This window comes from Aptenodytes patagonicus, chromosome 3 (genome assembly GCF_965638725.1).
Source record: "Aptenodytes patagonicus chromosome 3, bAptPat1.pri.cur, whole genome shotgun sequence".
Taxonomy (NCBI): domain Eukaryota; kingdom Metazoa; phylum Chordata; class Aves; order Sphenisciformes; family Spheniscidae; genus Aptenodytes; species Aptenodytes patagonicus.
In genome coordinates, this window is record NC_134951.1 from 108,272,333 (window position 1) to 108,289,500 (window position 17,168).

The 17,168-nt window shown below is 38.5% G+C and overlaps 1 protein-coding gene across 1 annotated transcript in view; it reads right to left on the reverse strand.

Annotated features, from left to right (window-relative positions):
- Window positions 1-11,216: 11,216 nt before the first annotated feature.
- GPATCH2 (G-patch domain containing 2) overlaps window positions 11,217-17,168 on the reverse strand; it is a 136,256-nt gene continuing 130,304 nt past the window's right edge. The window contains exon 10 of the mRNA XM_076334588.1: window positions 11,217-14,798. Within this exon, the coding sequence (XP_076190703.1) occupies window positions 14,629-14,798 (170 nt within the window). The 3' untranslated portion in view covers window positions 11,217-14,628. The remainder of the gene's footprint in view (window positions 14,799-17,168) is intronic.

The following is a 17,168-nucleotide window of genomic DNA, read 5'->3' on the forward strand; positions in this document are numbered from 1 at the left end:
CTCCATCCATTACCACACTTGGAGCACAACCCACTGGCCACCTCCGTCCGGGGATCCCTAACAAACTGGAAGTCCATCTTCAAAAGTCCAAAGTAACAGAGCATCCATCACTGCCTCCCAGAGATTAGCCTTTTTATATATTCCCTCTCCCACTACCAGAAAGTCTGACCCCCAATAAAGTTGCCTTTTCAAGTCTTTCATTGGTACCAGTCTTGTCAATAGCTATATATAGATCCAGGACTTGCCAAAGAAGGAGAAAGGTTAAATTATTATAAATACAGCGTAGGGTTGAAGAGAACGATACCAGTCATTTATGCAATATTTACCTGCAATAACATCAGGCTTATTGTAGCCATAAGCTGAACTGTAATAACTGTTCCCAAACCGTAAACCTTTAAACGATTACATGGTGGACAAGTGCTGGCAAATGCAACTTAATAATTTGAGACCAGATCCAACTGAGGGCTGGTTGCTCAGATTGCTGGTACCTACTCATATTTATGATGCATTTGAATAAAAACAGATGAAAAAAAATTAAGCTAGACTTTGCCACAGGTAAATGTTTAGTAGTAGCCTAATTGTATTCCTTTGTGAGAGAATTTTGATTAACCATCTTTGTTAACTCTCTGCTCCAGAACATCATGTCTAACATGAAGGCTGGCCTAGCACCATGTGGCACCATACTTGGACATACCCAAAGCTTTTGCCACTGAAGCTTTCAAGTCTTTCTTCCCTCATAAGCACATGCAATCTGTAGGTGGCCATTTCTGCAACCAAGCTCGTTTAACACGTTCCAGACAGCCTGTGCCATGTCTGGCAGGGCTCCATGAGTTTGGCTCCCTTCAGGGACAGAGATGTCTGCTCACGGGACGGGGGGCAAGAGGGGGCTCGATGCAAACTTCCCAGGTGCTCCTTTCTCTGCCACCCCTACTCTTCTTGAAGCAATGGCAAACCCTCCCTAAAGTTGAGAAGACAACATCTCGTGAAGATAATTTGGACACCAAGGGTTTATGAAGCAGACAGCTTTACAAAGCAGTTTCTTTTCACCTCTGTAACGATCAGGAATCAATTGCACAGCTTTCTGCTAATATATGCATGTATTTTCACACCACTCCTTTCCTCGCGCCTTCCCACTGAGGAAAATGGAGCCTCCCGTATTTTAGACAATGATTCAGCCATGAAAGCTATTGCCAAAATTGCAGCTACCCGGGGTTTTGTCAGAACTTGCTTCTTAAATTCATCGTTTGCCCTAAAACTTTCTTTAAACTCTTAAGAAGGTGCAACAGTTGCAATTCACAGTATATGCGCAATACTGGCTATCTTTTGCTTTGTTGCACTAGACATCCAATGAGCAAAGCTTCCTCTATTTATCATAAATGTATAGCTTGCACTAGGGTACAGCTGTGAGATATCTTTCTCAGCAGTACTGATGGGTTGATGCCTTTTTACAAAGAAGTACTTCAGAAAAGACTTTGCTGAATAGTCCTAAATGATTATATTTAAAATATAGAAATTATTGAACTATATTTACTTCATATGTTTTTATGGAAAACCTGCTTATTTAAATAACCTGCACACACTGAATTTCCTGGTTATGGAAAAAGTGAAGAAAAATACTATTTGCTTTTAGGTAATCGGATTCTGTGGGATCTAATCCTATATCCTATTTATGGCTGTGCTAGCTATTCAAAATTAAAATGAACCTTTCATCCGTGTGTATCATAAATGGGCATTTATCAGGATTATATGATTTTGCAATCCATCTGAATATGTAACCAGAATTTGTTTTCTTTCCGTTTCACTATGTAATTACCATGCAACAATAACAAAAGTGACATGTTTGAAGAACAGATAAAATGCTGTAAATTGGCCAGTAATGGTGATATTTCCTCATCTTCTGAAAAACCCATTTATTCTCTCTCTCAACAAATCAAGGCATTGTCAGCCCATACTCATCTTGTGGCCAGAGGGGCCCTACCAATTTCTAGATGTAAGTGAATACTGGAATGCAGATGAGGGCTACTAACTAAGGCTTTCAACCCAGGCAGCTGGTCTTAGCTTGCCTCAATTTCTAAATCATCCATAATGGGGCCAAGACCTCCAAAGCACTAAAAAGAGCGAGCTGACATGCTGGACAAACTGTTAATTTTTTCCTGAAGAAGCTGCTATATTGCACATCTGTCACTGCTGTGCAGACAATTACTCACGGAGTGGAAAAAAATCTGCTGCTTGTTTCTAGCGTAGTTGTTAACGGGTGTAATGGAGAAACACAAGAGCGTGAGAGCCGCGAGAGGAAGGCTTCTCAGCCTTCTCCCTCCTTTTGTAAAGTTGCATTTAGAAATTAAAATATTTGAAAGCATCCGTGCTCCGCAGCCTGCAGAGACTGAACTGCTACAATTAAGCCCACACCTTAAGTCATTTGATATTCTATAGCTATATTAGAGGTGTAAGTTGCAAAAATTTTTGTACTTCAACTACTAACTGCCCTGAAAATTTGCCTCTCTAAATTGCTGTGTTGCTTTGTAACACACACAGGTAAGATTTTCAGACACCATCGTTGCAAGATGATAAACACAACATGCAAGACAGATGAGAATAAACCCGCTGAAAGTGTTATTTTTCATGTCACATTTCTTAAATATCTATTAAAATTAACATGAAAAAACGCTTAATTGTAAAACATCCACAAATTTTAGTCCAAGAGGTGCTCAGACTATCATTAATAATCGTTCTGAGCCAAGCAAGGAAAACAGTTGCCAAGGGGTCCAAAGCTGGGGCAGCCAGCCAGCCTGCACTCGGTGCCGGAGAGCACGGGGAGCAGAGCATGGGACCACTTAATGGATATGAAAACTACCCAGGTAGGGGCTCATAATAATATTCATCAAAGTTGGTAAAGGAATCCATAAAAATCACAACCTTCAACCATGATAGCCACACTGGTTATTAAACATTTAGTGCAAATTTGTATAAAATACTGACCAAAGACAAGCTGACTTATGGAATGGGTTTAATATTTCAATTATTAAATCAGCATACAGAACAAGGAAAACATCAGCAAGTGCTGTACCAAACCTTCCTGATGGCAGGAAGGCCTTGGCTTTTCTTCCCCCCGGTTTAAGAAGTTACGTGACTCACGTGCCGACCGAAGCACGCACCTGGTTCAAGGCCCAGTTCTGCCAACCCCAAGCTTTTGGAAGTCTTGACTCAGAACTCCTCTTCCATCAATTAATAATTTCAATTTAAAATAATGAAATGAATTAAGAAAATAAAATATTACTTGCATGGTTCTTTTTCCTTTCCTCTGGCACGGGAACATTGGACAAAAATGGGTGATGTTTTCCAGGTAAACCTTTGCAAGATAATAGACAAATAGAAGCGGTGGCCTTCAGCAAAACACATGGTATTATGGGAGACTCCCAGACTATAAGGACATGATCACAAGGCCTCATCTGAGGTCAAAACCGACAAAAAAATTCAAATCCATTTCTAAGGAAGATGGGTTGATCATCCAGTTTGCAGACCACCACTTCAACAGTGAAAAAGCAGCAGCGGACAGTCCCGGAGGAAAGGTCTGTAGTGGGGGAGAATGGGCAGCCGAGAGTGGGATGACAACAAATACCCCACGTTCTGCAGGAAAATTAAAGAAACATCAGGGAATGCTCTTCTGCAGCAGAGCGGGTGGTGTCTGCAAACTGGAGGATGATTTATGCTGTCTGACAACTCAAAGGCAGAAGACGACTCTAATGTACAGATAAAACCAAAAGTGGCAAGAGTAGATCATACCCTTGGCAGCTACTGGCACTGTCTTGCTGGAGAGAAACTGGGATCTACTTAAAACATCAGGTGTATAACGTAATGCATCTGTGCTTAGTAGGACACCAGCAGGAGCCTCTGTGATTCACTTGCTAGTTGATTATATATTATCATAAACTTGCTAAATAAAATAGTATTTATTACCAGCTGACTCAAAAAGAAAAAAAAAAAGAAAAAAGATAATACCCAACACTTTCAGAAAAACTTTTGATCAAAACAAAATTTGTGACATTAAACTGATATCTTAAAATACAATAAAGATTATGAAGTTAGGTTAAAAATAAATACAGAGTAAGAGCATATTTCATTTACCAAACTTAACAGTGATGAGAAAGTGACAGCTTGAGTCACTGCAGAACAGATCTTAATATTTACTTGGACTGGTTGTGAAAAATGGGTGAAAAATGCCGCAGAACGGAACAAAACTTCCACCTGCGCCTGCAGCGACTCCTGCCTGACCAGCAGGCGATGCCCGTGGCATCAGGCTGGCCATTTAAAAGGACGCTGCCATTTAACGCTTCCTCTGAAAACTCCTGCTGCAAGTAACATCCAAAGCGATGAAATCTGGAAAGAAAACCCAACGTCTTGATTTCTGGGGGACTGTGACCTCGCATGCCTCACACTGCCACACAAGGTCAGACCTTCAGTTCTCCTTTTCGTTTCTGGGTGGTTTAATTGCATTCATTTATGACGCATATGACCTAAAAATACATTTTGTGAATTTTGTGTTCACTTGCTGTTAGCATCTTCTCTCACAAAGGATCCAAACGATCTCAGCCCACTGGGGCCACATTTATAATAACTACAGTAACCGAAGAGAAGAATGGCTGACTTGGAGCAGTCAGGAAATTTTGGCCAAGATCCCACAAAATTTCCCCTTCCACCTACCTTCGTGACTCTTACTTTTTCCTTCTCTTCATCAGTATTTACTGTGAGAAATAGCTGCTGAATGCGGCCCCACACGAACAAAAGGAGAGCTCTCATTCATTGTGCACTTCAGAAACTGCCTTTTATCCAGGGAATTGTCTTCAGACTATTTCTCTCTAAAGGTATTTTTCAGAAACAATCAGGATCACAAAGGTAGTATATAAAGTGTCACAGAATTTTTCTATGGCTTGAAAAATAATTATCAGCTTATTTGCATTGTTAAACATTAATTAGCTATGAATGGTAATTTTTTTTAACACCGCAATACTTCAATTTCTCATTACAAAATAATTTCAGCTCTATTAATTAGTTCTAACAGTAACTCATAGTAATGGATGACACCTTAAGTGAGCTATTAAATGCACTTTACCACTGATTAGGAAGAAGACAACTAAAAAAACCCGGCTAGGTTTACATAAAGACAGAATATGAAACAATACATTGCAGATTTATTGACTTTCACAGAAGCAACTCACCCCTTTTAAGTAATGTGGGCTTAGCAGAACCAAAGGCTCTGTCACACTTCTGTGAGGTATGTGGGGTGACAATTTAACAAATGGCCTAACATTCAACTATTGTTTTCATAATTTTATGTATTACACCATTCTCTGTAGAGATCTACATCTATATGCATGTTCGTGTGTTTGCTTGTTTAGACACACACAGGCAGATAACGTCATTTTCTCAACTACACAGTGAAACATAACTTTTTTTTAGTTTTGCCTTTTTGATTCAGCCGGTCCAAAGGCAGCGCAGGAATGTGGTTCTGGCCAAAATTCTTCAAACAGCCCCTATCCTGGACGGTGACAAAAATCACCACAGGCTATTTCCCCGGCCATGACATTTTAACCTTTTCGTCATGGTCCAGTACAATTAGTCTTCTTCATTTGGAACGATCCCCATCTCAAACCACTGCCTAAAAATCTGTAACCGATCCCACATGCCAATGTATGAACCTCACAGCTGAACCAGATGCTCTCTTCCATAGTAAAATGGCAGCCCGTGCCAGCACCACAAACCCATGCTAGCGGCTATAAAACTCCATGATCAGTGTTTTTGACCCTTCTGGGAAGTCTGAGCTTGCACTTACCAGGATGCTATTGGTAACGTCTCAGAAACTGGTGCTGGCCCTTCCCCATGCTCACCTTTAAACCTGAAGCGATTTGCCCATAGGAGTCAACGTGCCACTGGTCTGCGGGGTGAGTGGTCACAGACCGTGCTGCAAAACAGCGGCTGCTGGGGCTGCGGTGATCAACAACCGCAACCCAAACTTCTCATGGCAAAGACAACTGAGATTTTAAACTTACAGTAACAGGTAACACGTTTACTACTGGGGACAGTAGAAGTTGCCTTAGATGCTGTCCTTCACGTGACATTTCAACAATTCCAAAAGAAGTTCTGGAGCAAAAATGTGTTTTTCAAAATGCATTTTGTTCAGCTGGTGCTCCAAGACCTTGCTGCATACCTGGAGTCTCTAGACCTGCCCATGTTGCAACTCCCCGGCAGGAAGCTTGGGCAGTTCTGCCTCCTCAGCCTCCTGACACAGGTCCTCCTGAGCTGGAAGCATGGAAACTGCTGCCAGGGCAGCCTCCAATGATTGAGCTATACCAGAACTACAAAAGCCACCAGGTGATTTCAGGTTTTCCAGTTCTTTGCTCTGTGATGGGGAACATGCAAGTTTGGAGAGACTTTGTGAGACCTCCTTGCTGTGGGGCCTGAAGCCAGAAGGTTTCAGGGGCTGCAAATTGTCAAGGCTTCCAGGCTCTTTGATTTTCCAGGAGGGAGCCTGACTAAGCAGTTGGGCTATGGAGGGGGCCTGGTAAAGCCAGAGCTGAAGACTGTGGTAATCTGGTCTCTGAATAACCGGTGGAATACACTGTGTCTTGGCCACAGTTTATTAGATAAGGCACAATTCCACAAAACATTAGATTTTGCTGAATAAACATTCTCTGACACAAAAATTCTTACTTTTTGGATGAATATTGGGTCTAGATGGCGCATGAGTAGCTTGATTCTAAGGAGTGGATTTTTTTCCTCTGAAGACATGAATGTGGCACACCATAGTGCAAATTCAGATTTTATTCTACTACATCTAAGCCGGAGAGGGAGAGTCACAATCAGAGGCAGCCTACCCGGTGCAAAGTGCCTCTATTACCTGTTCTCCAGAAGTCCCGAGTAGCATTCATGGCCCTGGATGTTCAAAACGGAATCCAGCTATGGGAGGAATACTTCTCAATGTTAGCAATAAACAAGCGCAACAGGCAAATATGAGGTGCTGAGACTACAGTTTGCAGGTCTGAACCCCTACATCATTTCTCCATGAACTTTCATCATGGAAACCCCTATGCCTACTGGGAAAACTGCAGATAGGTACAACGTAGAGTTTGAAAGGCGAGAGGATTCTCTAGATGGTAAATTCTTCTCTGTTCCAACACTTTTGCAAGTGGCAGCATTCCTGCCTGGGCTTCTTGTTCTACCAAATTCCTGGCCAAGAACTACTGTTTAGCAGCTGACCTATCTTTGTGGGTAGTAGGTAGAAATTGCCTAAATTCTGTTAATAAGAACAGTAATTCACTAGCATTCATATGCTCACTGACAAAAAGACGATGAAAAATAAATCAACTTACACACTACAATGAGTATAAAGGCAACCTGGTAATTGTGTTACTTATTATTTATATCACATTAAGAAAACCCTTAAAATTATTATTGGTTCGCTCTCAAAATCTCTTATTTCAGTAATAAGGCATACCATGGCATATAAAAAAGAAATCTGTAACAGATTATTAAAGTGTTCTCTCGGATAGTGGAACTACTTGAGTTTAATCCAAATTAATATACTGAGTATCACTGATATTCATGTTCAAGAAATTTTTATATCTTGTATTAGCTATACTTACATATGTACGGTTTATGTTGTAGATGATATCTATTACTACCAGAAACGAGAGGGGTCAGCATTACATATACTGAGAGCTTGGCATTTAGAAAATTTTAAATAAATACTCCAATTTCTTCACAAATGGCAGAACATCTAGATGCTTGAGATAACCTGGAACATTTTGAAAAAAATAAGGCAACATATGTGGAATTCAAACTTAACTCTTAAGGCTTAAAACCAAAAGCACAAAATTGAAAATTTGCTTACTTGCAAATGCAACTGGAAAAATTCTTGTGCCCTCCAATATTCTGTAAGAAAACAGCCAAGTTTGTGCAAGGGAGAAACCAATGGGAGTATGGTGAACAGCAGTAAGGGCCTTCAAAGAAATCAAGGATCTAAATGCAGAAACATTTTATGGGAGGAAAACCCAAAAACCATTAGTCCAAATTCTTCAAAGAATCTCCATGCACCACTTAAACCTACCTTACAGGATAATATGTTGAAACCATGTTATAGGCAATTTCCAAGGAAGTTGAATGAAAAAAAAAAAAAAAATCACAGCTTATTAAAGCAGAAAACAAAACTCATGGAAATGGACAAGGAGGGAGCAATCTGAGGTCCAGCATCAACAATATGAGATGCTTGAGAAGAAGATGGAGGAAGTTTGAAGGTGGACAAGTGAAGGATAAGCTGACTCAGTAGAAAGTTTGAAGGATTCAAAGCAGTAGGTGCATGAGAAGTTTAACTTACCTCAGGTCCTAAAACTGCCAGTATCCTTCAAAGGTGGGTCAAAACACTGAATCTGTTTTGCCAAACATTTTGACTCACTATCTTGTGGCACTGAGTTTCCTGTATCATGTGTGTCTTAATCACTCAGAATAGTAGTTTAAAAGAAAATGGAAATTACTTATTTCTTGTTGTTCTTGTCTTGTATGAAACTTTTTTTTTTTGTAAATAGGAGAAAATATTACTTGGGACACTTACATTTTCCCCTCTGCATACTTCTGATGCATGTTATCCCTTGCTCATCTGCCCCCAAATTTAAGAATATTTCAGTTTTCTCATTGCATCATAGCCTCAGAAGTGATTTTGATTCTTTCCATTATCTACAAGTCTTACTTTTCTGCTGTATCCTTTTTGCATTGAAAATATCTTGTATTTTTTTCTTCCCCTTTTTCATGTTACTTTGCTGGAATGAAAGACTACATAATGCATACAGAATCAACTACCCAGTACTAGATTTACTGCCTGACGGTGTCGACTGTGGCCCAGACAACCTGGCATGAGTGATTCGTTGTGTGTTATTTCGAGTTGTGCAAAATGGAGAGATTCCAGGTTGAAACGGCACCCTGACTCCCTGCACTGCTGGGATGTACCACGTTTGGTACTGAAAGGATAGACAGACTGACATTAACCACAAGCCAACCTGTACATTACAGCAGCCAAACAGGTGCTCTAAAGAAACTCAGTGCTGAGGATGGGCCAGCATGATCCAGCAAAGGGGCAGCTGACTCCAGGGGTCTGTGGGAACTCTGATGCCATGGAAAATTTAGGACCCGTATCTTTTACAGGGAAGGAAGTTAAGGCCCCAATCTGCAAACACTTGCATGCATGCTTATTTTTAGACCTATGTAGTACTTCACATCTTGAAGTCACTGGAGATATTTATGTGCAGAAAGCATTACATATCTTCCAGTCTTCATCAGCTTGGGGCCATGGGAAAGAGAGAGGCCAACACAACAGCCTTCCCAGGCTAAAGGGATTTCAAACTTTCAGTGTCAAAAACCTCTTAAAACAACTGATGAAGGCAACAGTAGGCCATTCAGAAAACTGGCCTAGGGAGGTACTGAAAAACAACTTCACTAGACTAGCAGAAATGACAGAAAATCTTGAGTGGCATCACTTAGCACACACGTGAGATTACACTTTAAGAGAGAAAACATCAGGTATAATCACTTAAAAGACATATAGGGTTACACTTTTTCAGAAAAATGGACAAATACTAAGGATGAAAGACAACACTAAGGACAAGGCACAATTAAACTGAGCATATCTATGATCAAATACTCTGAAAGATAGTATCATTTAATAAGCTTGCATATTTAATCAGTGTAAATATATTACAATAGAACATACAGTCCTCAGAGACTAATGACATATTCACAGTTTCAGAAGTCCGACTCCCCAGTACTTAAATTCATCATAGCAATGCTATAAGCAGTCCGGCCAACATCAAAACTTTCTATAGATGTAATACCTCATATTAATTCAAACCACTTTTCATAGCTGTTAATAACCACAGTTCTCATAGATGCAGGAGATCAAGTTTACAGAATCTCAGTGATTTTCAGCCTTCTACTTAAAGATTGAATATTCAAAGACAAACAATATACCATCACGGTCAAAATACCTCCAATATCTGTTTTGTTGTAGGACAGGAGAAGAGAATCATAGGAAGCCCAAACATTTCCACTAGAGTTACCTACTACCAGTCAATCATGAAACTTTCGTTGCTTTTGTAAAGTTTTCCACAATAACTTAAAGCACACTTACATTAAAAAGTTTGTTGACAGTTTTACTGGACAAACTCTCTTATAGCTTAGTAGATAGTAGATACAGCGTATATCAATCTATGCTGGTAAAGTTTTTACATAGTTTTTTTCGCAAAAAAACCCACCTGAGATAAGCAGAACACCCATGCTGAAATTGCTGCACCTCCTCCAGGACTTTTTCCAGTATAGAGAGGTCATTAAAAAAAAAAAAAAAGATCCCAATCTTAAATACTGTACCTGTAAAAACCTCCACTTGACCACAATAGAACCTTTTCCAGAGAGAATTCAAAGCAAAAACATATAACAATCTTTAAAAATCCCATTTTCTCTTTTAACATTTTACATTAGCTTTACAGCTGGGCTACAGGTCAATAAAGAAATAATTCTGACTGTGTTTTTTCAGACTGAACACACAGACTGCCCGTAGGTACGCGACTCTATTGTGGGCAACTTGGTTATGCAATTGCTGTGTGCTAACTATGCCACTGCTCCTGAAAACTCTGCTAGGGATGAAAGTCTAATTAAAAAAGTCTCTTGCCTTTAGAGTAAGAGGGAAGGGATCCCCATTTCTGATACGCCTTTAGTGAAACTGCCCTGGGAGCGTGGGGAGAGGGAAGGTAACACAAAGGTTGTGTGAGTTCTCCTTGGAAGAACAGTTTTGGAGAACTGTTTGAAGAGAAAGCACAAAGTCCTGTCACAGTTATCAAAGTATACACATACTTAACGAGTGAAAAGAACTTGTATTTAGGCATCTTAGAATATGATAACAAAAGTACTGCAAACGTCTTAAACAAGGCATTTCCTGATGTCGTGGTGTAACCTTTGCAGCTGATAATAACCACCTAGAAAAGAAGTACTAGCAAAAAGGTATATATAATACTTTACGTAGCATAATAGCTTTAGTAAAATATGCCTCTACTTGCTATAAGATATTAGCAACCTTAATTATATTTTCAGAAACAGCATGTTTTTGTACTCACCTGTGTAATTACAATGCTATTGAAAAGGGCAGTTTAAAGAAAAGAACATACAAAACCCATGAAGAACGGAGTCTATTTATTTTATTTCATCTTGCATTTGTGTTATTAAAGCAAAGCGTTCTATACAAGTTATTTAGCTATTTACTGCCATTCATTATTGACCTAATTGCAGAAAGACAAATGCAGGGACAAACTTGTTAAAATGAGCATATTGATAATGCTTCTCTGACTTTGACAAATATTCATTTAAAAATAAGATACTGCTCGTGGGTTTCTTTTATTAACAGTTAATGGCTCAATTCACAGAACTTTGAGACACCATGGAACATGTAGCAAAACGCAATGCTGATAATACGTAATGTCTCTTCTCTAAACATTCTGCATAGGCAGAATATTATGGTAACAGCTGAGCTACTGAGTAATCAAACACCTAAATGGAAAGAATCTGGCTAGTGATGGAAGGTAACTTTTAGATACAAGATGTTCCCGTATTTATTTATGTAGGCAAAAAACCTTCAGTGTCACAGCCAGTAGGAATTATTATCTGAAAATACCTGTATATGTATTTTAAAATAATGTGAGCCAGCTTTATAGCAGGTATCGTAGTATGATTGCAAGTTAGGTATGGGAAAGACCTAAAGAGAAAAAAAAAAAAATCCAAGTACTCTGACTTGTTTCAAAGCCAACTAACATTGCAACGGCTTAAAAATGAAAAAAAAAAAGTACAATGCATTTTTGTTTTGTTTCTTAACACTAGTTTTAACTGTGCAAAATCACACTACTGGAATATCTTTAAAACCACTCCTGTGAGATGTGGAAAAACAGAAATGAAATGATAGTGTAAGTCAGAATGGGAATTTAACTGCAACATAAAAATATGTCAAAACACGACATTAAAATATTTTAATAAATCACTTTGTTCTACAGCTTCTAACACATAAAGTTGACTGTCAGCTGTGGCATCTATGAGAATACCTGCTGGAAAACGGACAAGGTGTATCTATCTCTATATCAAAATCAATTTGACTAGTCTTAATGTCTAATAGTTTCTCACTAATAGACTGATTTAAAACAAAAAGTTGAAAGATTTCCAATCAGACTAAATAGTTCTTCCATTATGGTTGTTTACTAGGTTGGCTGCTTCACTGTATCCGTATGAATGGGTGAATAAAGAATTGAATGGGCTAAAGAGGTTTTCTCTCAACATGTATCCATTATTTCCCTCTTATCTTTTTAAAACAGGAAACATTCTCAAGTACTTTTGGAGCTGCAGACTGATTTCTTGAGGAACTACTGCTACGGTAAATTGCACAGAAATACTTCAAACAAGTGTTATATGTGCCATACTTAGAATTTCCAGCCCAAGATATGTAGGTGTTGTAACCAAAGCACAACAATGGAATTTTAACAGAGAATAAATATTCCTTTACAGTTTTGCAAATAGAGCTAGAACAACCAGAACTTAAAGATTCACTTTCACAATTCACATGTCGAAAATTATTTTAAGGAATTTTTGATTGTGGTATAGAATACAAAGAGGTCTTTAGAATTCACTTGCTCTCAGTAGCACATTGCATTGAAAGAACGGGAGCATGCCACATAAATTCATTATTGTAAATAACACTTATACAAGTGGGTACCTCTGCTAGCTGCAGAATTCCAGGCGCTCAGCCCTTTGCAATTATGTGGACCTGAAATTCTTTGGATATGGAATGTATTTAATTCAGTTTATTTGTGCAAGAGATATTTGAAGTGGCGAACTCACATTATGCTGTGCTCCAAAACCTTCCAGTAAGAAGTATATGTTTTGATTATAAATCCCAAGTCTGTTTAAAATTTCTTATCATTTCAAAAAGCAAAACCACACAATCATATCAAGTATTTAAACAGCAATAAATAGTTCTCCTGAAACTCAGAGAACATGTGCATTCAGCTATCATTAAAAACAACATTGGGTACTAACCTTTTTCTCTACACTATGTGTATGGTGAAACAATTCATCACTCTATTTCACAGTCACATGAAGGAAGCTGTGCTCTTTTTATTCTAAGGAAATATCTTTGCAAGCATCTGTAAGTAAGTATTTTTCTCTGCGGTTTGGGCGCAGAGGAAGGGAGGGCTCCTCCTCTTGAAGAAAAAAAGACTGGAGAATCAAATCCTGTTCCCTCTACAGTCAGGGTAAATATTGCCAGTTACTACAGGGGTGGGCGGGGGACACACACAGGATTTTCTCCTTAGTCCATCTGAACAACAGTTTCCTTCAGCTCTATCATTTAATTTTAAAGTGGAACTTGTTTTATACTGCAGACCAGTAAGTGCCCTAGGAGCTTGATTGGTTGGTGCTTAATGAAATTGCTTCTGCTGACATTAGATACATTAGGACACTGATTAAAACACTTAATGATCCCTCTTGATTTTAAATTGCTAGCTTAGATTTGCAAGATGCCATCAAAGTATCTTTTTCCTTCCTTTCCTCCACCCTAATCCTGCTTCTCCTTGCCCTTTTTCTGTTCATGATCCTTAAAGGTTGTGGCTCATTGGCACCAGCACAATCACAAACCAAATGATAACACGATGCTGAACACTGCATTGTTTAAAATATGCCAAAACCCAGAATATAAACACTGAAAGACAGTCATCTTTAAAATACAATTTCCTGGTTCAAAGCTCAAACTATTCTTAAATGTGGAAACACTGAGGATTATTAATATAAAGGGAAATCCAAAGTCAGAATAAACTAACTTTTTAAAATGTTTGCCGATAAAAGATAATCCTGTAAATGTAAAAACAAGTATAAAAGCTTTACTTCTGAGCTTGAACGTGGAAGACACTGATACATTGCCAGATAATGGTGTTGGAATGGCATTCCTATGACAACAAAGTCATTTTTCATGCTCTTATACAAAATTGCATATCATATCACCTTCCAGTGGGAAACGTGTATATCTTATGGGCAAAATGACAGCTTATCCTCAAATATTGTTAAACGCTAGAAACACCAGGTTTGGAAACTTTGCCTGAAAAGGGGGAAAACACAATAGCTGTAAAAAGTTCCATTTTCCTCGACAAATCTTATCAAGACTCTCGAGATGAAATTATACTTACAAAAAAAAATTTGCTTATATACTAAAACCTGCTGTGTCAGAAGCCTTTATGAAAAAAGTGAATATACTGAATTTTATGGTTAATACAAACTTTAAGACCACAGAAAATAAAAAAGTAGAAGATTTTTGTACATTTTAGCACCATTATAAAGTTAGACTTGAATGCCGGTTTTGTCACTGTGGCTGTACCTTGCAGCTGGTGTAGCTAATGTGAAGCACATTGACTTCAGTGATCTTTGAGAGAAGAATAACTGGATTTGCCGATCACAACAAATAATATAAGTTTGCCTTTTTTTTTTCTTTTTTTTTTTTTTGTCTTTTAAAATTAATTTTGAGCTTTCTTTTTATCGGGCAGCCAGAGTGCATTTCTGTCAGCTAAATCCAAGTCCGAGTCCTTTTGGTCTCTGGATTGCTCGTATTGGCTCTGCTATCCCTTTGCCGTCTGGTCCAAGGCCCGTGCCAGGGGTCCAGCCCATACTCTGAAGCATTCTGTTTCCAATGTTGTTTTCTGGGATTGGTTGGGTGGTTTCACCTACAAACCCTGAGATTAAAGAAACACACAGCATTAATCAGCACTGCCTGCCATGTGGAGAAGAGCAGGATAATCTCCCTTAAAGCTTTAAACCTTCTTATTCTCCTAATTCATCTAATAGGTTGCTAGAACAGGCTGTCTTTGCACATGTTGACCTCCTGACTGCATATGATTCTAAATAATACAGTCTTACGCTTTGCTTTATTTCTAATGTTTTGAAAGACTCGCTCAGTTTTTAAGTTTGACAAATGTTGTCGCAGGTCTTTTCTATTGCAATACAGTGGATTTTACATCAGTCTCAAAGAGCATGCATCATCTGCACAAGTCTACCAATACATCAGGCAAGATTACCTGAATTTCTTGTCCTATACAGTTACTAAGCCGAGGCACATCATAGTATCACGACCATCTTTCAATTCTTAGTGATATTTATCAATGCTCAAGATCTCTTTCAACAAAACACACTAAATCATTTCAGATTAAACAATTACAGCTACTACAGAAACAGTACAGACAAGTGGTCTACTATTCTGAAATTCAGCTCTATCTTTACTCGGTTTCTCTTTTACTGAACGTTGTAAGAGAGATTTGATACATCCAAGTTTACTTTTGGTATTTTCAATGCCATTAAGTGTTGTTTGCACTTTTCTCTCCATACCATTGAGATCTCTGAGAAAAGCTGCTGAAAAGATCATCAGAATTGCAAGTGTTAATATAACATTCATTTTTTTAATAACAGATTCTTTTTTTTTCCCATGACTGCATCATAAAAAAACCAAAGAATGCCAAGTAACAAAGTTTTTTTCCCCTCATCAACCAAAAACTCCTCAAGCTAGTTTGGAGACGATGCATGGATAAGCCTTCCCATATATAACTGTCTTACATGAGGGATACAAATGATATTTATTTCAAGAATCTGCAGTAAAACTTATCAAGTTACACCACACAAACAATTTTAAAAAGGGCTGAATTTTTTGAACTAACACAAGCAGTTGCCTGTAGGCAGCTGGATTTTGTTTTCAGTTTTGCTCACCATCTCCCTCCCCCAACAACAGCACAAAAAACCTCCCACCACGTGCCCAGCTTCAAATATTACCTGTTTAACTCTCTACCTATTTATTCTGGCCTGCTACTTTTTGAAAAATACTGTAAAAGGAGACTATGGTTTTGTGTTTTTGGAGGCTATAATGTCTTCAATCAAGAATTTACCACTGACAAGCAGCTGGCTCATCATTGTATTAACTTACTAAACAAGAACACAAGAAAAGTTGAACATGCACTTCTGAAAAGCCTCATTTAACACACACACACACAAAAGGCAAAGCCCCACAGTGGAAACCGCATACACAGACAGAAGTTCAAAATGAGAGGTGCACATTAAAAACCTCATGGTGATTGTGATGATGAATTTACTGTACTCCAGCATTATCCACTATAGATCTGTTCATATTCAGTAAAATGCTGGCTACATAAAAAGTAGACAGCTTCCTAGTATCTCAGTTCCTGAGTCAAAGAAAAAGGGAACCGCATTGAGAGAAGGCATCCTTTAATACTGGTTTGAAGCTATGCTTAATGCTAGGCTTAAAATAAAGGCTTTTAAGTCAGCAGCCTCCAGTCCCCAAGAGGGTTCCTCTTGAACTGACCAACACAAAATTCAATGTCCAAGACCTGCTTTCTTTTCAGGCCCCCACAGGCAGAGGCAATTTTCATACAGACAAGTCCCTGACACTGCCTGGCATACATAACACAGGCTTTGCAACCTTCTTAGTTATACTTTCTAGCTCAAAAAAAGGGAAAGAAAAAAGGCATCTGTTCAATAAGAATTCCAGTAAACCTCGCAAGTAAAATCCTGGAAGTGTGTTTCGGTCCACTTTTCACAACAAGTGATGGTAAGAAATGGAGCATTGTTCCAAGGAATGTCTGTGAACAATTAAGGGGGAAACTTAAAAGGGAAGAATGATCCAACAAATCCGCCAAGCAGGAAAGAGCAAGGGTAAGAGTATATTTCATAACATCTAAGAATTGGAAATATTAAACCATTCATAATGCTGCTTAGGCAAAGACAGCAATGCTGCTGGAATGGTATGCAAGGCATAGCCTGAGACAACGTAAGCAGCTTTTTTGTTAGTCTGTTTGGGAGAAAAATCCACAGACCTTTTCCTGTAACAGATGTACCTTTCTATATGAATTTCAATTCTCAAGACAGCCAGAGCAACCTCACAAAAAAGATATATGAAAGAACAATTTGTCCTCTAACGTGTTATTTAATAAACTGATGTTTCTATTTTTGATATTTTTTGAAGTAGCTCAATGTTTTTTTTTTTCCTGTGACTGACAGGATAATTGGAATACTTTTTGTTTTTAAAGACATATAAGTAC